At 31.5% G+C, this 10,648-nt stretch overlaps 1 protein-coding gene across 1 annotated transcript; it reads left to right on the forward strand.

The window, feature by feature from the left end:
• Positions 1-4,508: 4,508 nt before the first annotated feature.
• On the forward strand, positions 4,509-6,754 carry LOC125829323 (cytochrome P450 86B1-like). Its single transcript, XM_049508562.1, has 2 exons — positions 4,509-5,738; positions 6,350-6,754. Exons 1-2 carry the CDS (start codon positions 4,518-4,520, stop codon positions 6,752-6,754), a joined length of 1,626 nt encoding a protein of 541 aa, XP_049364519.1. The 5' UTR covers positions 4,509-4,517.
• Positions 6,755-10,648: the final 3,894 nt, after the last annotated feature.

The following is a 10,648-nucleotide window of genomic DNA, read 5'->3' on the forward strand; positions in this document are numbered from 1 at the left end:
ATCTATCCGCTTTCGCCTTAAGAATACCATAAATTACTTTTCTTAGGGTGGGGATTTATATCTATCCGCTTTCGCCCTAGGAATACCATAACCTTTCTTAGGGTGGGGATTTGTATTTATCCGCTTTCGCCTTAAGAATACCATAAATTACTTTTCCTAGGGCGGGGATTTGTATCTATCCGTTTTCGCCATAAGAATACCATAAATTATCTTTCTTAGGACGGGGATTTATATCTATCCGCTTTCACCTTAAGAATACCATAAATTACCTTTCTTAGTGCGGGGATTTATATCTATCCGCTTTCGCCTTAAGAATACCATAAATTACCTTTCTTAGGGAGGGGATTTGTATCTATCTGCTTTTGCCTTAAGAATACCATAAATTACCTTTCTTAGGGAGGGGATTTGTATCTATCTGCTTTTGCCTTAAGAATACCATAAATTACCTTTCTTAGAGAGGGGATTTAGATCTATCCGCTTTCTCCTTAAGAATACCATAAATTACCTTTCTTAGGGTGGAGATTTATATCTATCCACTTTCGCCTTAAGAATACCGTAAAATTACCTTTCTTAGGGCGGGGATTTGTATCTATCCACTTTCACCTTAAGAATACCATAAATTACCTTTCTTAGGGCGGGGATGTTTTCCGATTTCGCCTTAAGAATACAATAAATTACCTTTGTTAGGAAAGGGATGTGTATCTATCCTCTTTCGCCTTAAGAATATCAGTTGTATGACCGAATTTAAAGTTAACTTCGAAAAATCACCTAGAAAGATTCTGAAGGTATTAAATCTTGAATTTCGGATATGTTGTAGAACTTTGTGTCTAAATTCTAAATAATCAAACGTCTTGTGATTTCGTCGTTCCTACATGAAGACACAAGAGTTTTAGTAAAGCCACAAATCTGAAATTTTCAGCATGACAGAATTTAAAGTTAACTTTAAAAAATAATCTAGAAAGATTCAGAAGGTATTAAATTTTGAATTTTGGATATGTTGAAGACCTTTGTGTCTAGATTCAAAATAATCAAGCGGCTTGTGATTTCGTCATTCCTACATCAAGACACGAGAGTCTTAGTAAAGCCGCACAACTCTGAAATTTTCAGCATGACAGAATCTAGAGCTAACTTCAAAAAATCATCTAAAAAGATTCGGAATGTATTAAATTCTGAATTTTGGATATGTTAGAGATCGAGAAGTCTAGTTTCCGGAAAATCAAACCGTTCATGATTTCAATTTTTCTACAATGAGATATGAATTTTCTACGACAGATGTGTCAAGCTAAAAACAAGCGACGAAAATCAGAAAAAGGGAGGAAAATTACCTTGAATTATTCCTCTTTCGTCGTAGGCTTGTAGCTCACAATCTGTAATTGAAGACAAAATTGTGGAGACAATGTGTCTATTTATAGATGTCATGTGACGAGAATAAAATCCTTCTCCTAGTTCAACTACAATTCTTTTTTTGGCTAGGACAATAAAGAAGATATATGAATTTGAAGTTGAGTGGGATTACAATTCCTTTGTAGGAGTAATATTTGTAATTGAACTCCTAAAAGGAGTAAACTTGTCAATATCAGTATAATTACTTGATAAAATTGGTTTCCTCCGGTTGAAATAATCGGATCACGATGGTAAACAACCTTGTGCCGCAATTGTGCAGACGGTGGAAATTGAAATTGGAAAAAAATCCACCCTTTCCATGTCCTAGTTGAAACAAACATATATTTTGTTTTCCATATCCAAATTGGGTTGGACCAATGGAAAAGTGGCAGGGTGGCCACATGACTAATAGTGGACTCCAATTGTGGTTACTCCAATTATTTTGGGGTAGTTCATTAATTAATATAATTATGGTGCACCTTAAAATAAATGACACACGATTATCGTATGGTTTGTACTTCGTCCGGTCTCCAAAAAATAAAATGTTCTGACAAGACTTGAAGTAGGGGCATTTGTAATTATTTAAAATTTATTTAAATATAAATTTATTAAATGATTCGGATTATATTAAATTCATGAATATATTAGTTCAAATAAATATTATGGATTAATATAATTGATTTAATTATTTAAATTCAATAAATATGAATTTAATTAAAACCCGCTCTATAAAGCACATATGCCATGTCACTTAAATTTGATTGGCCGAAGGGAATCCTATTCCAATCACAACTCCCCTATTCTAAAACTATAAATAGGAGTCTTTATAATTCAGAAAAGAGAACCAAGAATTCGAACAAGAAGCTAGAGAAAGTTCGTGGATCAAAAGCCGCAATTTCTCTACAAGTTCGAGAATTCAAGAATTGAAGAATTCAAGTGTTCAAGTTTAAGATTTGAAGAAGTCAAGATCAAGTTCAAGAACGATCAAGATCAAGACCACCGAATTCAAGATCAAGCTTGAAGCCCTTGAATTCAACTAGAAAGCCAAGATCAAGATAAAGTTCAAGATCAAGTCTAAGTCCAAGTCCAAGTCCAAGTTCAAGATCGAGATCAAGATCGAGATAAATTCCAAGTTCAAGATCAAGCTCAAGAGCCCTTTAATTATATTTGAAAAGGCGAATTCAGAGGAATCATAGAGATTGTAACACTCGCACTTTGAAATAATAAAACGATTGTTGCATAATTTTCTGTTCTTGATTATTATTTTCTCGACGTGAATTTTATTGTCTACAACTCCCTCCGTCCCATTTTATATGTCATCAATTTCTATAAATAGTTGGTCCATAATACTTGTCATTTCAAAAAATCAATGGATAAATTACCATATTGTTCCTTTGTTACCCTTGTGAGTTATTAGCCTTGAAAATACACATTTGACCAACTTAGAAAAGCTAAGCAAATGATTCATGTTCATTGGTTAAATTAATTAATTAAAATAAATTAATTCATACTCATTGATTGAAAACTTGAGTTCCAAAAAAATTAAATAAGGGTAGAAGGGTAAAGTTACATCATTTCTTAATGCAAGTGCAAAGTAAAAAAGTGACATATAAAATGGGACGGAGGGAGTACTTGCTATTTCACAAAACCAACACATAAATAACATTGTTCTTCCTATTTTACCCTTGAGAGTTATTAGTCTTTCAAGTATGAATTTGACCAACATAAGAAATCTAAATGATTAATTCATGTTCATTGTGCAATATAATTAATCAAACTAAACTAGTTTACGTTCGTTTATTGAAAACTTGACTTTAAGAGAACATTAAATATGATGCAATAATAAACTTATCTAATTTTTTAAAATATGTGAAATCTAAATTGGAAACAAATACTCCCTCTGTTCCTAATTACTTGTCCACTTTTCTTTTTTTGGTTATCCCTAATTACTTGTCCATTTTGACAAATCAAGAAAGGACAAATTGGTTTACCTATTATACCCTCAATTAATTACTTTGAAAAAGATAGAAATTCTTGAAAATCTTAAGTTTTTTAATTCATCCACTTCATAATTAATAAGGGTAAAATGATAATCTTACTATGTCATTAATTATTTTATTAATAGATGTGCCAATTTAAAAGTGAACAAGTAATTATGAACAGAATGAGAGAATAGGAACCAAGGGAGTAACATTTTATTTTCCTCTGCACTTATTTCCCCTAGAAAGACTAATTCCTACCCTCTCTTTCTTTCATTCGATGCACACATTTTCCTTCCCAACACCACTTTCATTTACATCCTCATCATCTTTCTTTCCATTTCATCAAATCAAATATTGGTATTCTCTCGGTCTTAATTTGTATGATATTTTTATTTTTGGAGAGTCAAATAATGTAAGTTTGACTGAAAATTTATGCGTGGAATTTATAATTCTTTTGAAATGAAATTTATATATTTGTAAACTGCGTAAAAAGTATTATAAGTCACAATAATTAAAAAATATATGATCAAAGATAGTTTTTATTTTAATCTCAAAATTTAAAAAGTGTCACATAAATTGAGACAGACAGAATATTTTTTTTTTAGTAACTATTTTATTTTGCTTCAATTGCATAAAAACTAAGAAAAAAGAGATTCCACGTGGCACCACCATACCAAAGGGTAAAAGAGACCAATAAGTTTTTGTAGCTAAACGGCACACTTAACTTGAAATTTGTATAGATTATAGGAAGAAAAAAAGAAGGGAAAAACGTGTGCGCGGGAAAGACTATAAAACTGTTGTAACTTAGGTTAACTATCTCACCCACTCTATTGCAAAAAAAAAAAGCCTTACGAGTTTAGTCAACCGGGTTTAATAAGAGAGAGAGAGAGACACGTCCATATTTTGAAATCAATCAAAATAAGAAGATAAAAAAAACTGTTTGATTGTTGATCAAAAAACCCTCTTCAACAAGAAATGTGATTTGAAATCACAACATATATAGATGAGAGAGTAATTTCTTTCTATTTTCAGCTCACCAAATCAAAACTGTAAACAAGCTATATTTGTAGCACTAGAAATCACACCAAAACAATCACACTCTATGCTTATTATAACTACAACAATATTACTACTACCTATCATCTCAACCTCATGAATACATTCACCTCAATTAACATGACTTCTTCTTCTTCTTCTTCCTCATTTGAACATCTCAGTTTGTTTCTCTTGCCAGAGATACAAATCATGGAAATATTCCTCGCACTTGTTGTTTTCATCGCTATACATTCCTTAAGGCAAGCGAAAAAACAAGGACTACCAAACTGGCCACTCGTAGGGATGTTGCCTTCTTTGATTTTAGGCCTACGTAAAGACATGTATGAGTGGATTTCTGATGTTCTCTGCCGCATGAACGGGACATTTACATTCCGAGGTCCATGGTTTACCAACCTGAACTGTGTGGTCACATCTGATCCCCGGAATCTTGAGTATCTTCTTAAGACAAACTTCTCAAATTTCCCAAAAGGAGACTACTTCCGGAGCACTGTCAGAGACCTTCTTGGAGATGGAATATTCAATGCAGATTATGATAATTGGCATAAACAGAGGAAACCAGCTAGCATTGAATTCCATTCTGCTAAGTTTAGGAACATGACAACAGATTCATTGTTGGAGCTTGTTCATTCTAGGCTCTTACCTGTTTTAGAAGATTCAATCAAGCAATCAAACCCTATCGATCTTCAAGATGTTCTCCTTAGGCTCACATTCGATAACGTCTGCATGATTGCCTTTGGGGTTGATCCAGGGTGTCTCCACCCTCACTTACCCCAAATTCCATTTGCTAAAGCTTTCGAATTAGCAACAGAGGCAACCGTTCTACGGTTTGTCACTCCCACGCTTGTATGGAAAACCATGAGGTGCCTCGGGTTAGGAACAGAGAAGACACTTAAACATTCACTGAAAAAAGTGGATGAATTTGCTGATGAAGTAATCAGAACAAGAAAGAAAGAGATTTCTATAGCAGATAGTAAACAGAGATCAGATCTTTTAACAGTGTTTATGGGGTTAAGAGATGAAGAAGGAAAGCCGTTTTCCGATAAGTTCTTAAGAGATATATGTGTGAATTTCATTCTAGCTGGAAGAGACACATCTTCAGTTGCATTAAGCTGGTTTTTCTGGCTGTTGGATCGTAATCCGGAGGTTGAACAAAGGATTTTAGCTGAGATTTGTAAGATTCTGAATGAAAGGGAGGATGCTATTAATGAAAGTCCATTGATTTTCAAGCCAGCAGAGATCAAGAAAATGGATTATCTACAAGCTGCTCTTTCTGAAGCTCTCAGATTGTACCCTTCTGTCCCAGTTGATCACAAAGAGGTAAAACTTTTCTATTTTCAACATTAAATAACTCATATTATCATTTCTTAAACTAGATAATTATCGGTTACGTTACTTGTACCTCACACATAACTACTTATTTAAAAGATCAATTTTGACACTTAAAATGTACTTGATTTGATATTTTAAGAGTTAATGGCTCTAATCATACAACCAATTTAATTTGCATTATTAAGTTATTTGTTAAATTAGGTCTTAGGCCTAACTCACACCCCAAAAGCTAGCTCAAAGGGAGGAGGATTGTCCATGCCTTATAAGGAGTCCACCCATCTCATTAATCACCGATGTGGGACTTTTGTCATTCTTTAACACCCCACCTCACGCCCAGTGCATCTTAGCATATGGTGCGTGGGCAATTTTTGATTTTTGGGGGGCCCAACATCGGGTGAGACGGGCCCTGCTCTGATACCATGTTAAATTAGGTCTTAGGCCTAACTCACACCCCAAAAGCTAGCTCAAAGGGAGGAGGATTGTCCATGCCTTATAAGGAGTCCACCCATCTCATTAATCACCGATGTGGGACTTTTGTCATTCTTTAACATTATTATATAGTATTTGATGATGGAATAAATTTGTATTGTTATGTCTAGGTTGTTGAAGACGATGTTTTCCCAGACGGGACAGTATTGAAGAAGGGAACAAAGGTGGTGTATGCAATCTACACAATGGGAAGAATGGAAGGTATATGGGGTAAAGATTGCAGAGAATACAGACCTGAAAGGTGGTTGAGAGATGGACGGTACATGAGTGAACCAGCATACCGCTTCACTGCCTTCAACGGAGGACCTCGCCTTTGCTTAGGCAAAGATTTTGCTTATTATCAAATGAAATTCACAGCTGCATCCATCCTCTATCGTTACCATGTCAAGGTAGTGGAAGGCCATCCAGTTATGCCCAAAATGGCTCTTACTATGTACCTCAAGTATGGACTACAAGTCAAACTCTCTAGGCGTGATCAATCTCAACTTCCTCTGAACAACAAATACTTTATGTAGCTCTCTAATGTTTGTACGATCCTTTCTCTATTTTCGTAATTTTTTTAAAACAAATTTCAGTGATATAAAGATACAAAAATGGGGGCGAGTAGTAATGATACAGGGAAAGCAAAAAATATTGAAATAGGTACATAAGGTGAGTGATTGGAATAATAGATTCTGTGTTGATTGCTATGATTCTTTAATTTTGATATACTACATTCTTTCTGTTTCATGCTAATTTTTTCAGTATCACATTACTAGAAATCACAAATATCCAAAAAACAATTTACTATAAGTTGTTTGATAACAAAGACTTAGGGTCCATTTGGATATGCAATACGAAATCATGATTTGAAACCTTTACTTCTAACTTGACTTAATAAAATAACTATGCTACATATGTATGCATAGGTTTTCTCTATAGTATGTACATAATCTAATAATCTCTAGTTCATGAACAATTTTCATCTTCTCCTAGTTCATGAACAAAACCTATCCATACATGAGTACATTAATTCCTAATACATGATAGAGTTCATGTACATGAGATTAATCAAGTTTATTTTCAACACCCTCCTTTATACTTAGGTCATCACTCTCAAGCATTCTAATTTTTTCTTGACTTGATGAAGATATCCACAACTCGAGTTCAACTCCTTTCTTGGATCTTCATCTACCTCTTCCCCGTCTATGATGCAAATCACAGTTTTTTTAGATGAAGAATTTTTTTTTAACAATCTGCATGAGGTGGATAATTAGTTTTCATTTGAAAATACTACATCATTTACAATTAGCATCTTATATATACAAGTTTCATAAATAAAAAATTGTTATCAAATTTCATAGCTATTTCATACAGTAAAATATTAGGATAATTTCATAGATCTCCCTACAGGTTTTGCTCTATTACGCTAACTTTTCCTGTGATTTATGTAATTACGTTTACCTCCCTTATTTTTGATCTTCTTGTAACCATTCTTTAAATTTATTTAAAATAAACATAAATAAAATAGAATGTGACTAATTTATCCTTTATCTAACGTTAATTTTTTTTAATTTATGAATATCTTTTTTAATTAAGGAAAACTATTAAAAAATTTAAACACTTTCTAGTCCTCTGAGTTTGGAACTGTGATACATACATAATTGAACCCTCATAATTTTTTTATAACATTATTTTCGTACCCACTAAAGGAGAATGCCTGCAATTATTCTTTTCTTTTCATCTTTTTACATGTTGATGACTTCTTCATTCTAATCCCTCATGAACTCATGTAAATGGATCTTGATCATTTTGGATATTCAATCACTTTGTAATTAAAATTAGATGAACTTCTTTCTCCCAGATTAATTTTGATGTAATTTCATCACTTTAATTAGTATGTGTTCCTGCAAGGAGAATTAAAAATAAAAAAGAAAGCGCAATAACATACTCGAACGCATTTTCTACTAATCAAAATCTTTTTTTAATACGTATTTCATTAAGTTAATTAAATCTCTTACTTTTGAGACCAGAGATTTTGATTATTATTTTTTAATCCTGCGAGTTGGCTTTCTCATTCATAAAGTTTTGATAAATAAGATACTGATAAGATTAGATAATTAAAAGTAACATTTTAAAAGGGGTAATTTAGTCATATTCTATTTTATCTATACTTATGTTAAATAAATTTTAAGAATGGTTACAAGAAAATCAAAATAAGGGAGGTAAACATAATATCATAAATCACAAGAGAAATTAGCGTAATAGAGCAAAACCTGGAGGGAGGTCTTTGAAATTATCCCTAAAATATTTATACATATTATACTAAACTTACTAATTGATACCAATTTTAATATACTTTTTTAAAAATAATAACAATATGCTGTTCGTTACTAATGGGTAGTTGGATATCAATTTTATACACTTTTAAAACACCAATAAAGATATAATAATTCCAAATTTATTGAGGTATCAAATTTCATACCTATTTCATACAGTGAAATATTTATATATTCTATAGTAAACTTAATAATTGATACCAATTTTAATACACTTTTTAAAATTAATACACAATTTATTGCTCTTTACTAATGGGTAGTTGAGTATCAATTTTTATACACCTTTTAAACACCAATAAAAGATATAATAATTCTAAATTTGTTGGGATATCAAATTTCATACCTATTTCATATTGTAAAATACTTATATACACTATAATAATTTGTACCAATTTTTAAACACTAATAAAATATATAATAATTCACAAACTTATAGGATATCAAATTTCATACCATAAGATATCTATACATATTAAACTAAACTTACTAATTGATACCAATTTGTATGCATTCTAAACAACAATAGAGTATAATATTCCATAAATTTTGTTGAGAGATCAAATTTCATACTTATTTCATATAGTAAAAATGTTTATACATAGTAAACTATTTTTTACTAATTGATACCAATTTTTACACACTTTCTAAACATCAATAAAAAATATAATAGTCCACAAATTTGTTGGGGTAAAAAATTGCATACCTATTTCATACAGTAAGATACTTATACATACTATACTAAACATAATAATTGATACCACTTTTAATACACTTTGTATACACTAATAAAAGATATCCTAATACACAAATTTGTTGAAATATCAAATTTCCTACCTATTTCATACTGTAAGATATTATACAAACTAAACATAGCTTATTAATCGATGTCAATTTATATACACTTCTAAACATCAATAAAGAGCATACTATTTCATAAATTTTGTTGAGGTATCAAATTGGAAAAATCACCCCATATACATATTTAAGAGTAAATATTACGGGTTTTAAACCTACTTTTAAAAATTTCTTGCTTATAATAGATTATTTACGGGCTATGACATATCAGTTAAATTTAATTTAATTTTAAAATTAATTTATATTTATTTAATAAATTATTAATCTATTTATATTTATTTAATAAATTATTAATCTATTTATATTTATTTAATAAATTATTAATCTATTTATAGTTTTTTTTTATTAATTAATAATAGATCATTAATTTTATTTTACTTCCTTTTTAAAAAAACTAAAATTTTTAGTTACCCAATTTTAGGGATTTCCTTTCCTTGTTTACCGTTACCATCTCCAATCATTGATCACACCACCATCCCACACGTTTCTTCACTCCCACACGACTCAACCCACAACCCACTATCAAACTTTCTCCATTCTTTCTCATCTAGTCCAACATCAAAATTGATTACCCAGTCTGCTGGGGCAAGTTTAATATTAAATGACATTATATGTTGGAAGGAATTTCCTTTCAAATTCATGATGTATTTCTTATTTCTCATGTTCTCTTACAGATTAAAGAAGGTCTTGAACTAGTATCTCAACAAGCCTATTCCAGTGAAAAGGCTCCTCTTTCATCAGATCCTCGGACTATAACAGACTGGGATCCCTTGAGCAATCCTCAGAGGAAGGGGAAAAAATTGTTGAAACCCCTCCAGAGTCTGATTCCGACTCAGATTCGAATTTTGTTGGTAACAGCATGTCAATAGCATTATGTATTATCTGCGAAAGAAGGCTAATTACTCTTCAAGTCCATTATCATACAACACTATTGATTGTTGGTTTATGTCGTGGGTTAATAACATTGAGAAACAGTGGAGAGAGTCAAATTGTGGCATGAGATCCATCTCCCCCAACCACAATGTTGGACAGTGCATTAGAGGCTTCAAATTGCTTGCCAACATTCCATGGGACACTGTTGACGATGTAGTTATTCCTCTCATTATTAGTGACAAATTTCACTGGTTAAGAATTACATATTATTTTTTTAACTTTTGGATAATTTTTTTCTGTTTAACTTTTGGATAATTCTTTTTTGTTTAAGTATTTGATGATATATACTACAATATGTTATCA

Source organism: Solanum verrucosum, unplaced genomic scaffold (genome assembly GCF_900185275.1).
Source record: "Solanum verrucosum unplaced genomic scaffold, falcon-dt-bn FXZP01000157.1, whole genome shotgun sequence".
Classification (NCBI taxonomy): Eukaryota; Viridiplantae; Streptophyta; class Magnoliopsida; order Solanales; family Solanaceae; genus Solanum; species Solanum verrucosum.

Excerpts from the sequence above, each read along its gene's own strand:
- LOC125829323 (XM_049508562.1), top strand. The coding sequence starts at position 4,518 with ATGAATACATTCACCTCAATTAACATGACTTCTTCTTCTTCTTCTTCC. Across the intron at positions 5,739-6,349 it reads TCCCAGTTGATCACAAAGAG|GTTGTTGAAGACGATGTTTT; the intron begins GTAAAACTTTTC and ends TGTTATGTCTAG.